General features: G+C 24.4%; 2 protein-coding genes across 10 annotated transcripts in view; one reads left to right on the top strand and one right to left on the bottom strand.

Moving 5' to 3' along the window:
- Positions 1-19106, top strand: part of LOC127278033 (uncharacterized) — a 471303-nt gene that overhangs the window by 394855 nt on the left and 57342 nt on the right. The window lies entirely within an intron of this gene.
- On the bottom strand, positions 4936-7046 carry LOC127278034 (mucin-2-like). The gene has a single exon (XM_051299542.1). The coding sequence runs from the start codon at positions 6757-6759 to the stop codon at positions 4972-4974; it is 1788 nt and encodes a 595-aa protein (XP_051155499.1). The 5' UTR covers positions 6760-7046; the 3' UTR covers positions 4936-4971.

Genomic DNA, 19106 nt, shown 5'->3' with positions numbered 1-19106 from the left:
ACAGAATACAGAAGGCAAAAAAAAAGAAGAAAAAAAAGAAAGAAGGAGTGAAATACAAACGGAGGAATGAACACCGTGGTAAGTTATGAATTCCGCGTAATTAGGTGGGCAAACTGCAGAGTGGGCGGCAGCTGGCTGTAGCCTTCCGTGTGCGAAATGGAGAATAAGGTAGAAAATAGAGGAGAAAATTTTGTGTGAGAGTAAGAGAGAGAGAGTGAGAGAGAAACGGACAGTATGAGCAAGAGATGCAAAAATTGAAGGAGAGAGATTTAGACAAAGAGAAAAAAGAATGGGGAAAAAAAGAGAAGACAGAGAGAGAGAGAGAAAGAGGAAAAAGAATAAAAAAGAGAAGGGGGTTATAAAAAGAGGAAGAGAAAAAACGAGATAAAAAAAAATTGTAGGAAGAGAATGAAAAGAGAGTTCAAACTAACTCAGTTCATTTCCATAAATACAACTACCGTCATGCGACAGAAACAGAAATGCCTATACCAACCCCTTTTTTCATTTCATATCATTCTTTTCGACCATTTCTCAATTGCAATGAATTTTCTCTTGGAACTTTTAAAATTCTATTTCAAAAAATAAATTCCAATTGTGTACAAATATTAAAAATTCCTCGTATATATGAATTGTGTGTTTATAATTGACCAACTTTTATGTGATTTTATAACCTCCCAAAAGAATATTTAATGCAAACGATTATGTTGAATATTGTAAACGAGAAACAAATCTGGTTCATATATCTATAATGGACTTATTATTGGCATTGTATTGCCATTTCATTGTGAGGCTATATAAATATATATATATATAACACCTCTCTGAAAATATCGTTTTCCAAAATTGTAGCATTCGTCGTTGCCGCTATGCTGTTTATCGATTTCTTAATGACTTCAATTATAATGTAATTGCTTGTTTCCTGGAATCGAAATTGCACACGTTTGTGCGGTTACTCTTCGGAAATTGTTGGATTAATTGTTTAAATCGAGTGCTAACGAGTGAGGCAATTTTGAATTTTTTGTTTTATTTTCTTTGATTGTACCATTGGGTGATGCGTTTGTAAAATTAACAGTTTTACTCTCACTTTTGACTGAAATTATATATTATTTTACACTTTCACTAAAACAGTAAAATAATTTCACGTTGTACAATTTTTTTTTAATTTAACAAATCTAGTTTGTAATTCTATCAAATTTTTTTGTTCCTATAACAAATCTTTTTGTCCACTAATGCATGATTAATTTGAGACATGTTAATTTTATTTAAAATTTAAAATTGAGATTCCTATGAACAAATCCAGATAATTCAAAAAAAAAAAGTGTGAATGACGTGTAGGATTAAATGAATCATGAAAAATTTTTACGAAACGTCAGTGTATAGAGATGAGAGAAATTTTTCCACTCGGCGTGATACGCGCACAGATTAATCTCTCTCTCTCTCTCTCTCGAGTTGGGTGTTCCTTGTGCTAAATTTAGAGAAAAGATCCGGAGACACGTTAGTAATACACAGCCCAAGTGGTAGTCGTAATAAGAAACTGGAGCGCGAGAGAGGCTGATGGTTCATGGACCGCCTCGAGCTAAAATCCTCCCTTCCTACCTCTGACTTGTCACTCTCGTGCATTCTACTTGCAACCTGTTGCTCTCTGTCTCTTTCTCCCTCCGTCATACTATTCGCCCTCCATCTCCCTCACTTTTAGACACCCCCTCATCTCATCTCTTCACAAACCTCGTTTTCTCTCTCACTCAACTAAATATATATATATATATATGTATGTACATCCTGCTGACTCTACGCACTTGGAAACTTGCAACCAAATTTGAATTTCCTCCTCGGGTGGTGTTCTGACAGTCACGAGGAATTAGAAATTACATTTCACCCTACAACATGATAGATTGTACGTGGGGCGCATTGCACTAAGTGCAATGGAGACAGTTTGATTTAGAGGAGAGCATTCTTGTAGTAGTAGTTGTTGTAGAGGCAACAGCAGCTCGCGTTTATTTCAAAAACAAGTTTTGGCTTTTGTAAATTCAATTTTCTTGGACAATTTGTCATGTCCAAAAAATAATTTGAAAATTTTTTATATATGGTGACATTTTTACTTGACTGTATTTTTTTTTCTTTTTTAGAAATGTTAGCAACACCTGGGAGTTGATTATGTAATTCAATTTTTAGTTGCACTCTTTTTTGTTTCCAATTTTTACTCATATTTTCACTTACACTTATATTAATTCGAATTTTTTATTTTATTTCTACACTTACCAATTCTATTTTTACAATCACACTAATTTTATTTTTTATTCTGAAATAAAAGATATTTATATAAAATATGAAATTTCGGTTTTATATAATCGTTTTGATGAAAATTCTGCAAAATACTAATTCGAACAAATAAAAAATTCGGCTCAAAAATAATATTAAAATGAAATTCCATAAAATGAAAATTCTAACTAACGATTTTTAGAACATATAATCATGCGTCGCAAAAAAAAATTCTCTTCTCCGCAATTCCTGATTCTGAGTTATTTACACTAAATTGAAATATTTACCAACTGAAAATCAGGAAACAAGCTTTCCCTTAAATAAATATAGAAATTATTATTGCGAGGAAATTTGTAGAATTTGAATTTAATTATAATTCTCGATATATATATATATAGGAAAATAGAGAAAGTTAAATGTTTGCCTATTATTATATACACTGTCGAGATTTAAATGCTTGAGGGCACCTATAATAAACGGGTGGAGAATTAATATGCATCAACATTTATTTATGAAGGGAGAATATGTCGATGAGTGCATTTAAGAAATGAATGAGGGGTTCCAAACTCTGTTAGGGTTTTTTGTTTTTTTTTTATATACAGAAATGTACCCACCGCACTGGCATACTTGAGGGTGCAGTGTGTATATATGCTCGAGCGATCTATCAAGTACCGATGGGATACGTCATACATTCTCGTATATATGTATATATATATAAACCCTTTTGCTTTTCGGCACTTTTGCCCTTTTTTCCATCCAATGATTGAATAAAAAGAAGCATAAACGATGCAAAGTCAAGAGCAGTAGCGCTTTTAACTTCAACTGATTCTAATTTGAGATCGCAATAAGAGAGAGAAAGAGAGTGGAGATGATTATATCGTCGACTGCCTTTTGATTCATATTTCCTTTTTTCTTCTCTCTTCCAAAAAAAAAAAAACATGCTAATGAGTAGAGTTTTTTTCGTTTTATTTTTTATTAATAACTGCAAAAGACAAGATATAAGCTTATGATGCAAAAAAACACAGAAAAAAGATGAGTTCAAAATTATTCTAATTTAGATGCAGAAAACGAAATTGATAACTTTTTGGGTTATTATATTATATTATATTATATTATATTATATTATATTATATTATATTATATTATATTATATTATATTATATTATATTATATTATATTATATTATATTATATTATATTATATTATATTATATTATATTATATTATATTATATTATATTATATTATATTATATTATATTATATTATATTATATTATATTATATTATATTATATTATATTATATTATATTATATTATATTATATTATATTATATTATATTATATTATTTCTCGAAGTTATTTTTCGAATTGTGTATCTCTATCTCGGATCTTTATACCTGCATTCTGAGCTGTATGTTTACATTAAAGTGCAAAAAGGAACCTTAAGTCAAAGGTCATAAACAATGTTGATGAAAATCCCAAAGATAATAAAATTCAATCAGTTGCAATTCGTGTATTGACCTGTTTAGACGTGTGCTCAACGTAAGTCCAATCAAAATTTAACAATTCCTTTTTCTTTCATTTTTCAACAGCAAATAACTTACGGGAGTGCTAGAAATTTTTTAATTCGCGAACGAAAAAAAATTTACAGTGTTAAATTTCATTTTCTTCATTTTACAGTCAATTTTTTTTGCTTCGGGAGTGTTCGAAATTTTTTTTTTTAATTCGCTTATGATGTTTATTGCACATCTTACCGTCCAAAAAATATATGATACATCGGCTACAGACTAAGGTCAGAGAAATTTTTTTCGAAATAATAATAATATTAATAGAGATAAAAATTTGACAAAAATTTTGGGTAATTTTTGTTTGAATTGATTGATAAAATTTTTATCTCTCTATTTATTGTACCCTGTGATAAATTCATAATAATTTATTAATTTATATACAAATTGAAAAAGTTAAATAATAATAAAAATAAATAATTACATGCAATTGTATTTCTACTAAATTATTTTATTTTTTTAATACAAAAATTTTAGTATCATTTGAAAAAGCCCACAAAACTAGTTTGGATTTACATTTAAATTATTAAAATTTATAAAATTAATTTTATGCAAAAAGAGATTAATAATTGATTTTTTGAAAATAAAAACTCTTTTAATGTGTTTTTTTTTTGTTTACAACAAATTACACCAATGTTATAAGTTGATCCAAGAACTTTTAAATTCTGTCTTTGTCAATTAAGAAATTATTGTCCACATTTTTTATGTTAAATACAGAGTAAAAAAATAGTAATAAATGAACATTGATAAAGTTAATAAAAATTGCTTTTTTTTTACTTTAATTTATTGTATAGTAAAGTCATTGAGTAAAAAATAGTATAACGTAAAAGCGTTTGTTTTAATTTCTTATTCATTTATTTACAGTAATAAACGGTCAAAATTAAATTTTTTTTTTCATTTTATTTATCATTTATAAAATAATAATAATAAAATAAATAAATATACTAATTTATATTAATTATATAATAATATTTTTCATTTCAATTAGAAGGCTTCGTATGAATAGAACGATAACATTCGGACCATTGTTGATTTAGTAAACATTCTAATTATAATACTTTTCGGATGTTAAACATTTATAATAATTTTTCATTTAATTTTTGTTGCCTGCAATAAAAAAAATTTTATTAGAAATAGTTACCAATAGGTTATGAATAATATTTTATCATTGTTTTAAATATAAAAAAATATCTTACAGCTCTTGAATATTCTTCATCGGCTTCATCCTTCTTGTCTTCTTTCTTCTTTTCTTCCATATCCATTGGCAAATGTAAATCTGTACTTGGAGTTGTATCTGGAGTTCTATTTGGAGTTATAGTTAAAGTTGAAGTTGTAGTTGTAATTGTACTTGGAGTTGTATCTGTAGTTGTATCTGTAGTTGTATCTGTAGTTATATCTAAAGTTGTATCTTTAGTTGTATCTTTAGTTGTATCTGTAGTTGTATCTGTAGTTGTATCTGTAGTTGTATCTGGAGTTGGAGTTGTATATGGAGTTGTATCTGGAGTTGTATCTGGAGTTGTAGTTATAGTTGTAGTTGTAATTGTACTGGGAGTTGTAGTTGTATTTGTACTTGGAATTGAAGTTGTATTTGGAGTTGTATCTTCAGTTGTATCTGGAGATGTATTTGAAGTTGTATCTTGAGTTGTATCTGGAGATGTATTTGGAGCTGTATTTAGAGTTGTAGTTGTAATTGTACTTGGAGTTGTATTTGGTGTTGTATTTGGAGTTGTATCTTGAGTTGTATCTGGAGATGTATTTGGAGTTGTATTTGCAGTTGTAATTGTATTTGGAGTTGTATTTGGAGTTGTATCTTGAGTTGTATCTGGAGATGTATTTGGAGTTGTATCTTCAGTTGTATCTGGAGATGTATTTGAAGTTGTATCTTGAGTTGTATCTGGAGATGTATTTGGAGCTGTATTTAGAGTTGTAGTTGTAATTGTACTTGGAGTTGTATTTGGTGTTGTATTTGGAGTTGTATCTTGAGTTGTATCTGGAGATGTATTTGGAGTTGTATCTTGAGTTGTATCTGGAGATGTATTTGGAGTTGTATTTGCAGTTGTAATTGTATTTGGAGTTGTATTTGGAGTTGTATCTTGAGTTGTATCTGGAGATGTATTTGGAGTTGTATTTGGAGTTGTAATTGTATTTGGAGTTGTATTTTCAGTTGTATCTGGAGATGTATTTGGAGTTGTATTTGGAGTTGTAATTGTATTCGGAGTTGTATTTTCAGTTGTATCTGGAGATGTATTTGGGGTTGTATTTGGAGTTGTATCTAGAATTGTATTTGGAGTTGTATCTGGAGTGGTATCTGGAGTTGTAGTTATAATTGTAGTTGTAATTGTACTGGGAGTTGTAGTTCTATTTGTACTTGGAGTTGTATTTGGATTTGTATCTAGAGTTGTATCTGGAGTTGTATCTGGAGTTGTAGTTATAATTGTAGTTGTAATTGTACTGGGAGTTGTAGTTCTATTTGTACTTGGAGTTGTATTTGGACTTGTATTTGGAGTTGTATCTGGAGTTGTAGTTGTAATTGTACTTGGAGTTGTAGTTCTATTTGTACTTGGAGTTGTATTTGGAGTTGTATTTGGAGTTGTATCTGGAGTTGTATCTGGAGTTGTATCTGGAGTTGTAGTTGTAATTGTACTTGGAGTTGTAGTTCTATTTGTACTTGGAGTTGTATTTGGAGTTGTATCTTCAGTTATATCTGGAGTTGTAGTTATAATTGTAGTTGTAATTGTACTGGGAGTTGTAGTTCTATTTGTACTTAGAGTTGTATTTGGAGTTGTATCTTCAGTTGTATCTGGAGTTGTAGTTATAGTTAAAGTTGTAATTGTACTGGGAGTTGTAGTTCTATTTGTACTTGGAGTTTTATTTGCAGTTTTATCTGAAGTTGCAAATGTAGTTATATTTCTATTTATATTCACTTCCAAGTTCATTTTGACTGAGACTAAAAAGTAACACAATTAGATTTTGAAAACACTTTACAGAAGGCAATTTAAAAAAATGGATTTCATTTTTTTTTTTAATTAACTTACAACATATTTGATTAGGTTCCTTAGTGCTATTGTGTTCAGTCAATGAATTAATCACAGAAACTTTTTTTTTTGTCCCTATTGATTTTAGCAAACTTTTCACCTGTGTACATTTTTTTTGTTGAAGTAGGGCAACTTTATTATTTTTAAATAATTTGCCCAAAATTCCAAAGTATTTTTGCATACTACTTAATTTTTTTTCTATAAAATAATTTAAAGTTTTTAAAATATTTAAGTTAATATGCACTTTTTTTCACTATTAATTTTTTAAAATTTTTTTATTTTATATTTTCTTCTTTTATTATATAGAATAACTGTTCTCTTACCACAAAGAAATCCAAACCATTCTTCTAAATTTGTTGAATTAATACAAAGTTCTGAAAAATAAAAAATTTATTTATTTGGAGTATTTTAAAAAGTGATAATAAAGTTACATTATTTTGCAAATAATTCTGGGAAAATTTGAAAAAATAAATAATCGATTTTCAAAACGATTGTACATTTTTTTTTTTTTTTTTTTTTGAACAAAAAAACATATTTTATATAAATAATTAAATAAAATGGGAAAAGTATAAAAATTGTAAATTTTTTTATGTAAAAATAATAATTATTTCTAACCACAAATTTCTGTTTTACTTCCATCAGGAGGATTGACATCAAAACATGCTACAAAAAAAAAACAATAATTGAATGTATTATTGTATTATTTTTATAAATTATTCGAATTCTAAACAAAAAATAATAATAAACGAATAAAAAATAATTAACTAAATATTTATAAATTTTGGAAAGTTTTAAAATTTAACTATTTTTTAAAAATTCTATTTGACATTTAATTTTTTAATTTATTATTTACATTTATCATAAGGTACTATATAAATATAAAAATAAAATAAAAATACTTACATCTGTATTCAATATTAAGCCTAAAAGAATTACATTGCATAAAGTAAACACCAAAAACTACTAAAATAATAAAAAAGATGTTTAAAAATTTCATTTTTGTTGTTGTTAATCTTTTTTTCTACAAATAGTAAGAAAATATAATATGACTATAAACACATGAATGAAAAATAAAAAATTCGTTAGTATTTATATAGAAATCATTTAATAGATCTGATTATTTGATTGGTCGTCAATTTTCTTGTGGATAAATATCATTGGTTCTAGATAAAAAAAAAGAAAAACAACACCTGTAAGCTAATAAAATAGAAGTAGTACAAGTTTACTGGTTCATATTGTTGAAAAATTTAGAACAAATCTAAATAAGTAGTAGAAATAATAAGGCCCAAGTGTGGGGCAAAACTAGGACAAATTATAAACATTTAATATGAAAAAAAAAATTATTTTTCAAATTCAATTTAGTACAAAATAAAAAATTAATCATGCACCTAATTTATTTTTTTATAACGAAGTAAATTTTTTAAAGCCAATAAAATTTTAATAATTAATAATAAATTATGAATTTATCACTAGGTCGTATTTTAAATAATAACAAAGAAGATAACGATCACTATGAGTTAGGATTTTCTTTTTTGTTGTTATTATTATTATTAGTTAATAAAAATAATTAATAATTAATAACAATAAAAAATTAATAATAATTAATAATTTAATTAATATTTGAATTTATTATTTTTTTCATCTTTTTCATTTTTCAAAAATAAATTATATCAAAGGAAGATTTATTTTTAGAGTTTTATTAATTAAAATTTCTAACAACATTTTATTTCTAACTATATAGAACATTGCGTACATTTTTTTTAAATAATTTTTTTATTGTAAATTAAATTTTTACAATAGCTTGTAAAAAAAAAAATTTTATTTTATATTTATTTAATAACAAATTGTCACAATTTCGATTTCATTTGGGAGAAAGTTGTAAATTTTATCATACAAACAAGCAATAAATGTTAGACCAATATTGGCAAAATGAAGTCTCACTCTCACTATAGAGAAGAAACATGTGGTGAAGCAAATCTAATGTTTGTTTAGTTAAACTATTTTGAGAAATATATATACATGTTGCGTGTATGTGTGTGTAAGCGCGGCAATTTCATTCTACTGTAACCTAGTTAAAACAGTGTAATTACAATTTTAATTGACGTACTTATAACACACAGTAGGTGGCTCGAATAACTTTATAATCTCATACCGTATATGATCGCAAAACTTGCGCCTTCCATTATTTTATTGTCTCTTTCAACTAAAGTATAATAACTTGACATCACTATCAAGAGGGAAAATAAAACAATCTTCAAATTTCGATAAAAATTAAATTTTTTTTTTTTAACTAGAAAATTTTGTTTTAATTTTTTTTATTTATTTACAGTAATATATGGTAAAAATTTTATAATTTTTTTTTCATTTTATTCAATTATAAAATAATAATAATAATAATAATAATAATAATAATAATAAAAATAAATAATAATAATAATTTATATTATGTATAAATTTTTCATTCCATTCCATTTTTTTGTATTTTTATTTTATTTACTCTCCCTGCATAGCAGGATTCGAGGATCCAATTACAATTGTTCTTATATCTAATTACAATAAACTTAAAACTAATACAAAAAACCTTAAAACTATTGTATGATCGGATAACCCTCTCCTCTCTGATATTCCTCTCCATTTTCTAAAAAAGAAAAAATTTTTTTTAGAGATATTTACGAATAGGAAAAAAAAAAATTTAGGACAAGTTTAAAATATTTATGAAAAATCTATTTTACGTTATGAATAATGTTTAATTGTTATTTTAAAACATCTTACCCGGAAGTGTCAAAGTCGTTTTAACTGATACTGAAAAGGAACAATTTTATTTTTAAAATATGTCATAGAAAGAAATTTCAAAAATTGTATTTACTTTTTTTATTTAATTAACTTACCACATATTTGATTATCTTTCTTAGTGCTATTGTCTTCAGTCAATGAATTAATCAGAGAAATTAAATTTTGTGATCCTGGTAATGTTAGTAGATTTTTCACCTGTGTACATTTTTTTTGTTGAAATAGTGAAACTTTATTTTGAAATAATCCAAAGAAAATTCCAAACTGCAGTGGCACACTATTCAATTTCTTTTCTGTAAAATGTTTTAAAGTTTTTAAAATAATTAAGTGATTTAAAAAATTTGTTTACTATTAATTTTTTTTTTTTTTTTTAATATTTTATTTCCTTTATTATGATGATTGTTTTATTTCTTTTCTTTTACTTTTCTTTTATTTTATGTTTTTTTTTTATTTATTTTATTATATAAAATAACTGTTCTCATACCACAAAGTGATCCAAACCAATCTGCTAAATTTTTCGCATCTACACAAATTTCTGCAAAAAAAAAAAGAAAATATCATTAACTTTTGAAGTACATTAAAATTAATATTAAACTTACAATATTTTGTAAATAAAAAAGAGTCGATTTGCAAAAAATTTATTTTTATATTTTTTTTATTTATTTTTATAAATAAATAAATAAAATAGGAAAAGTATAAAAATCGTATTTTTCAAAATAAACAAAATATTTATTTTTTCGCCATTGACATGAAAAAGTGTCTTTTTTGTGCCTGTTTTGGGCAGATAAAGTAGCACTTTTTAAGGCAGTTTGGGCCAACTGCCTAAAAAAGACTTTTTTAGGCAGCAAACTGCCGTATAAAGTCTTTTTTAGGCAGTAAACTGCCCTATAAAGTCTTTTTTAGGCAGTTGTTAATTTTTGCATAATTTTTTTTTTTTGCTTTTATTTTATTTATCAATTTTTATTATTTTTTTTCTTTAAAATTGTTTCACTTTTTCATAACAATGGCGAAAAAAATAGCGTATGTGGCTCGCACGTAGTAATTTTTAGGTTCGGATGATTTCAATACTCGCTGTCTGTGCGACTTCGGTTCGACTCGGCTCGCTTTCGGCTCGACTCGACTCGCCTTCGGCTCGTCTTCATCTCACCTACAGCTCGCCTTCGTCTCACCTACGTCGCACTAACGACAGCTCGTACTGAAAATTACATCCTCACCTAAAAAGTACTACTTTACGTGCTTGCCACATAATATACTATTCTTACCACAAATTTCTCTTTTACTTCCATGAGGAGGCTTGACATCATAACATGCTACAAAAAAAAAACAATAATTGAATAATTTATTATTTCTTATTTTTATAAATTATTCGAATTCTAAACAAAATTATTATTATTATTATTATTATTAAAAAAGAAAAAAAGGAAAAAATATATTGAATTTTTAACAATTTGAAATATTTGAATTCTAAACAAAATTTTAATAATAAATGAATAAAAAATAATTAACTGAATAAATAAAAAATGAATAAATTTAAAAAGTTTTAAAATTTAACTATTTTTTAAATATATTTTTTTTAACTTTTTTTGAAATTAAATTTTTAATATATTATTTAAATTTGCCATAAAGTATATACAAATATAAAAAAAAAAGAATAAAAATACTTACATCTGTGAATAACATTAAGTCTAAAAGAATAACATTGCAAAAAGTATACACCAAAAAGTACAAAAATAATAAAAAAGATATTTAAAAATTTCATTTTTGTTGTTGTTAATTTTTTTCAAGAAATTGCACGAAAATATAATATGACTATAAACACAAGAATGAAAAATAAAAAATTTGTTAGTATTTATATAGAAATCATTTAATAGATCTGATTATTTGATTGGTTGTCAATTTTCTTGTGGATAAATATCATTGGTTAAAAAAAAATAACATCGTTGAACTAATAAAATAAAAGTAGTACAAGTTTACTAGATCAAGTGTAACATTTTTTTTGTGAAATTTAGGACAAGTCTATATAACTAGTATAAATAATAAGACCCATATACTTACTTTTTATTAAAATTCACATTTTACACAAAAGATAAAACCCAAGAGATTTTTTACGTGACAAAAAAGAAAAAACAAAATGGAAAAATGAATCAAACACCAAAATTTATTTTTTATAATTGTGTCAATTTTTTAAAGCCAGTATTATTTTATTAATTGATAATAAAATAAATTTATAATAATAATTAATAATTTAATTATTAATTTAATAATTTTTTCATTTTTTTCTTTTTTCAAAAAATAAATAATATCAAAGGAAAAAGTATTATTAAAGTTTTTTTTATTAATTATTTATTAATATTTCGAATGAAATTTTATTTCTAACTATAGAACATTTGATAAGAAATTTGTAGAATTCAAATTTTCTTGAATTTTTCTTTTTTAATTCTGTGTGAAAAATTGAATTTTTAATAATTGAAGAATTTTTTATTTTTTTAATAATTAAAAATTAATAGGTAATATATATGTAAATGATGAAAGAAAAAGCTGCTAATTTTTTTTTATACTTGAACTGTAAAAAAAAAGATTTAATTATTTATTATTTAATATTATCCAAGATTTAGTAATTTATAACTTTATATTATCGAAAAAAAATCTTACCACATTCTTCGCTACCAATTGATTGTTGCCACCATTCTTTTAATGATAATAATCCAAATGAAATTACTCCATAGAACATGTTTTCATTGGGATGACATTTTTCGAAATATTTTTTATACAATTTCGATTTAAAATGTCGAAATAGAATTTTGTTATTTTTAAAATTAATTATTTTGTCTGCAATTCAAAATGGAATGAAAATTGAAATTTATGACATAAATATGAAATTGAATTTCATATTTAATTTATGTCTTTTATTTATATTTTATTTTTTGTAAATAATGATTTTTTTATAAGAAATGATTTATGATTTTTTATTATTATTATTATTATTACTATTATTACTATTATTTATTTATTTATTTATTTATTATTTATTTTATAAGCTATGATTTATTATTTACAACTAATATTTAATTAAAATATTATTTTTTCAAAAAAATGATTTCAATTCTTACCACACATTTCTTTGGCGATTCTGTCCAAGTTTTCAATATCCGTACAGATTTCTACAATTTTTAAAATTGAAAATTATACAATATTAAAAAATATTTATATTTAAAAATTTCGTGATCTACTTTTATATCAGGTTATTAATTATATTTAATTATTAAATTAATTTAATTTATAGGTATTAAATAAATTTATGTAATTTACATTAAATTAATTAGTTTAATCTATATTAAATAAATAAATAAATATTTGAAATTAATAGAGGAAAAAAAATAGAAAATTTGAAATCATGGAAATTTTAATATTTAATTTTATTTAAAAAAAAATTTTTTTTTTACCGCATACTGTTGACAATGATTTATTCCCATTTTCTGAAATATTGCAATCTGCAAAAGTAAAAATTAGTAAGTCGATTTCTTTTTTATTATTACTATTTGATTTTATTTATTTATTTATTTTTTTTTAACTACTTACATTTTTCTTTGTAAGAAAGTGCTGGCATTTCATAAACATTAGAATCTACAAAAAGGAATAATTTTTCAATTAAAAATTAGTAAAATTTTAATAATTTCTGGGACAGAAATTAGACCGAAATTTTTTACAATCCTTTAAAAATATTTTTAATGAGTTTTAAAGATTTTTTTTCTTTTTTTTTTGAATAAATATTTTTCAAAATATTTAAAAATATCAATATTTTAAAAAAATTTAAAAAAAAAATGTTAAAAATATTAATATTTAAAAAATATGTGAATAATTTAAGAAATAATGTCATATTAATAAGATACTTACACATTGACGTAACAGGAAGTTCATCATTGGAAGAATAACATCGTAATACGTTTATAAAAGAGATTAACATTAAAACTAAATATATTTTATTCATTATTTCTGTTTTTATTGAAAATTCTTTAAAAAAATTTTTTTATTGCTTTTTCTTTTTTTTTCTATTTATTTATTTTTTTTTAAAGGAAAATGTTTCTTTTAAAAATGCAATTTAATTTTAATTGAAAAAAAATGACGAATGTGAATTCTATTTATAATGATTTTTAATATAGCCTTAATTTTATTACTCCAGATAAACATGTATAATTATTTTTGTTATCAGTAACGAACAAATTTTCCCAAACTTACAAGAGAGATATCGCAAATAATTTAATTCATAAATTTTTCTCAATTTAATCATTCTTTTATCTTTCTTGTAATAATATTTTAATTTCATTCTTATTTTTTTTTAAATTTTTATTATAATTATTTATAAAAACATAATTTAAAATAATTTATTAAATATTCACGTTTTAGTATTCTTAAGAAATATTTATTTTAATTTTAATGTTAATTGACAGATACATTTTTTTTATTCTTTATTTTTTAAGGCTGTTCAACTCTTTGACATAACCTCAAAACTAAAAATTGTTTTTTTTTACCAAACGAAAGTAAAATTACTTTTAATAAATTTTAAAAGATTTAAATGTATAATTTTCAATTTTATTTAAAAATTATAATTATTATTATATACTATTATAATTTTTTAACTAAAAAAACATATAGTTTTACTTGTTGAAAACAATTTGAGGTTATGTCAACGAGTTGAGCCTCCTTAAGAAATATATTATAAACTTAACGGACAGAATTTTTTAAAAATATTTTTTCTTGAAGAAAAATTTACCATTCTATAAACAAATTTCTTCATTAAAAAAAAAGAAAACAAAAATATTAAAACTTGAGAAATATTTTGAAAAAATAAAAACAATAATTTTCTTTTTTCTGATCTATTTATATTTGTCCCGGAATATTAGATTTTCAACTTTATGTGAGAAAATTCGATCTTATATAAAAATGTCAAATTCCTTGAAGATATATAGAGAAATAAAAATGGAATGTAGAAAATTTTCTTGAAAATTAGTTTTTCAACCTCCGAGTGCATCACTATATGGGAACACTCGAAAAAGTTTCCTGTTTCTAACTCTAACTTAATGATGGTATACATATATACACCTTACAGTATACCAGGAGATAAACGTAAAAGTAAAACATGGAACTGAAAAATATTCTCTCTCTCTCTCTTTTTTTTTTTTTTTGTCTCTTAGTGAAGCGTCGACAACGACAAAAGAAGTCCCTCAAAGAATAATAATTTAGTGAATTAGGAGCATCAAAGAAAGTAGTTCTTGGTTGATCCTCGCGTGAAAAAGCGAAGGTCGTCTGGAGGAACTCTCAAAGGTAAAAAAAGAAAAAAAAAGAAAAAAAAAACCCTAGAGAGTGAGAGAAGGAATTTTTCTGGAATCTAAGTGACGAAGAAGGAAAAAGAAAGTACGAATTGAAGAAAAGAGGGAAAATAGCAGATAAGGGAAAAAAACGCTCCCGGTTTCGAGCACGTTTTCCGTAACATCCTCATCCTCATTTAAGTCCAGGGTGTCTGTTGCTTCTATCCTCTGTACATCAAAGGCGCCTTGAGTTTCCTTACGTTTATATGTATATATATATATATATATAAAATGTACGTAATCTTTCAAAAGAATACCAGCCAACCTAATTCTAGAATCCAAAACGAATTGTACTAAGATTATGCCATTTGTTGCTGGGAATTAGTGCTAAAAGTATACGTGGAAAAAAAAAAGTCACACACAAAAGCCACTCGAGAGCTCTTCTCTCAGACTCACTCTCTTAAGTCCATTTATGCTCGTGAATTCACTCCGCAAGAATGTTCTCTTTCTGTTTAGATATTCATTTTACACTTTTTTTTTTACCTCAGTTTATCTCATTTTCGTGAGCTCTTGTACTTTTTCTTCATATTTCTTTTCATTTTTACACTTTTGTTTTCTTTGCTTTTTTGTTCATTTCTTTCTACACTGTAAAAAGAAGGTACTAAAACAGTACCAATTTTAGGTATCAAAATAGAACCAAATAACAATTTAGTACCTAAAATCGGTATTAAATTAATACCTTTCGTTTTACAGTGTATAACGTAGAGTTACAGAGGTGGAAAAAAATATCGATAATTTTTTTTTTGCGAAGTGACTTATTAAAAGTTAGTAAATTGGAAAATAAAAGCAAAGGGGATAACTTTCCAGAGAGTCGATTGGGAAATTACTTTTTCACTTTCACTGAATCTAATTTTCACCAATATTTTCACTTTCACTGATACTAATGTTCACTTACATTTCCACTTTCACTTCTACAGATTCTACACTGAAAAAAGGGTTTGGTATTGACAACCAAACGTTTGGTTGGTATTTAAGCAACCAAATTTTTTTTTTTGTTGAATCAACAAAATTTTAATTGTCTCAACCAAAATTAGTTTGACACAACCAAAATTAGAAAAAAAGGAATTTTGTTGTCCTAACTAAAGTTTGATTGGGACAACCAAAATTTTGTTGATTCAAGAAAAAAAATTTGGTTGCTTAAATACCAACCAAACGTTTGGTTGTAAGTACCAAACCCTTTTTTTAGTATAATGTTTCATTTTCACTTTTAATTTCTACTTCTAACGATTTTAATTTTCACTCTCAATTTCACTTTCATTTATTTCTAATCAGTGGAAGTGAAAATAGAAGTGAATATGATAATGAAAGTGAAGATTATAATTAATTAAAGTGAAAATAAAAATTATACTTATTTAATTTTGCTCTCTAAATCTGAATTAGTAAAAATTTCAACTAATTGGAAGTAGTAACTTACTTTCTGCTTTTGAATTAGTAAAATTTAACTAATTAATAGTAAAAAATTTTTTACTATCGAATTAGTAAAATTTAACTAATTAATAGTAAAAAATTGTTTACTATCGAATTAGTAAAATTGAACTAATTCAAAAGCAAAAAGTGACTCATTGATTGAAATTAGTTGAAAATTTTACTAATTCAAATTTAGAGAGTTGAAGTTAATGTGAAAATGTGAGTGAAAATTATAATTATAATTATTATTTTTATTATTTATTAATTTAATTATTACTTGATAATTATGTGGGTAAGTATTTTGTTTCCTGCTTTATTTTCAATTCCCTGTTTTTTTCTTCTAATTTAAAACAATTATTTAAATAACCTGTTCAAAACGTTTGAAATGCGCCAAAAAAATTTCATTTATTTCCGCGAAATATACTTGAGTACAATTATTTATAAATACACACGCACAGACACCAATAAACGATATGAATCTAGTTCAAGCACACGCAATATTATTATTCTTATCATTATTATTATTATTGAAGAAAATTACACAAAACTATTTTTAATCATCTGGTATGCAGCTGTTTTTTAAATATTTTTTCTGGAAAAAACTTTCGTGTGTATATATAGCATAGTTAAAGAGCTGCAAATTTTATAAAACCACGTATCGTGAGGGGTTGTCGTCGTCTCATTTCACACACGAAATACAATCATACCACAAAACAGTCGTCGTGTGCTTAAAGTCTCTCTCTCTCTCTCTCTGTTCCTCTCTTTCTCCAGGTGCGTGACCACCTGCTGTTCCCAAGGCTTGGAAATCCCCATTAAATGTACGATTCGCGAGTCCGGTCGAAATATTGCGAACAGGAAGTCGTCAAGGGGTCCTAGACAATGGCACTGTTTCCTGTTAAGCTATATTGTATATATATATATATATATATATATATCTATAGCTTTATATATATGTATTCACTTTGCAACGAAAGCCACTCTGTGTGTCTTCTACTTCTGTCACTGAAGATATATTAACGACCTTTAACATCATTAATCGAAACACTTCTTAGTGACCTCTCTCTCTCTCTTTAGGTTTATAAATCACGTGTATTTTTAGAAATTTTTTCCCCCCTTAAACAAATCTTTATTCCATCTATTTTAAATTTAAACGATAATTAATTTAAAAAAAATAAAATTTTTTTTATAAATTTTCGAAAGAAAATTGATTTTATGACCTATTTTTTTCTTCACAACTAAAGTAAAGTCTAAGAAAGAATCAGAGAAAGAATCGGAACAAAAGTTAATTCAACTGTGTATTTTTTAAAGAAAAGAAAGATTTAAATTTAAAAAAAAAATTGAGTGAAATTTTAAATAATTTAATTTTTAAAATTTTAAACAATTGGAAATTTTAATTAAATTTAAGTTTTTATGCATAGGAAACAATTTTGGTAACATAACTTAAAAATATTTTTAAATTATGTTACCAAAATTGTTTTTATGCATAAATACTTTTCTCTCTCTCTAAATTTTGAATTAGTGAAAAGTAAAATACTAATTTAAATTAGTAAGAATTTTTTTCACTAATTTTTAGTCACTTTTTACTAAAACTTTAGTAAAAAAAATTGAAACTACTAAATCAAATAGTAATATTTTATTAAAAATTAGTAAAAATTCTTACATGCAAAAAAATCTTTATCTAGAACAGCGATATGTTTCACTAAAACAACGAAAGTTTTCGCTATTCTAAGGAAATATATCGCTTTTCCAGAGAAACTTATTGCTGTTCCAGGCGAAGATTTTTTTGCGTGTACTAATGTGAAATAGTAGCTCACTTTTCACTAATTTAAAATTTAGAGTGAATTGATTTTGTTTTAAATTCAATTTCTAATTTGTTTAAAATTTTCAAAATTATAAATTATTTTTGAAAAAAAATCTAAAACTATGTATTTCTGTATCTATGTAAATTATTCTTTTTGAGTTTCTATAATTTTTTGATCATTTTTTGAATTAACAACAACTACTAATACTACTAACTAATACTAATGCAAATTTTCTCAATATTATAATAATAGAATAATTTTGATAATAAATATTATAATAATATAACAATATAATAATTTTAATAATACAGTGAAAAAAAAAGATTATTTGATTCAAGTAATTTGTTACTTGACTATTATCAAATAAATATTTACTTAAACCAAATAATTTTTATTTGAATTAAATAAACTTTATTTGAATTAATAATTTTTGTATTTGAAACCAATAAAATTTAATTGGCACAAATAAAATTTAATTGACACAAATAAAATTTAATTGACATAAATAAAAATTATTTGATTCAAGTAAATATTTATTTGATAATAATCAAGTAACCGATTACTGGAATCAAATAAATTTTGTTTTTAGCGTAAATATTATATATAATAAAACAACGGAAGTTTTGACTAGCTCAAAGAATCAAAATCCTATAAAATATCCACTAAAAAAAGGGTTTGGTTTTGACAACAAAACATTTGGTTGCTGCTTAAACAAGCAAAAAAAAATTTATTTTTGGTTCCTTCAACAAAATTTTGATTTTCTCAATAAAACTTTGTTTGATACAATTAAAATTAGGAAAAAAAGGATTTTTGTTGTCTTAACTATACACGCAGTTAATTTGAAAGCATCAATATTAAAAGTACCAAAATGATCCAAATTATT

The sequence above is a fragment of the Leptopilina boulardi genome, unplaced genomic scaffold (assembly GCF_019393585.1).
Source record: "Leptopilina boulardi isolate dan_hultmark-lab unplaced genomic scaffold, ZJU_Lbou_2.1 LbouV2_194, whole genome shotgun sequence".
Taxonomy (NCBI): Eukaryota; Metazoa; Arthropoda; class Insecta; order Hymenoptera; family Figitidae; genus Leptopilina; species Leptopilina boulardi.
This window is presented reverse-complemented; position numbering and strand designations above follow the sequence as displayed.

Excerpts from the sequence above, each read along its gene's own strand:
- LOC127278034 (XM_051299542.1), bottom strand. The coding sequence starts at position 6,759 with ATGAACTTGGAAGTGAATATAAATAGAAATATAACTACATTTGCAACT.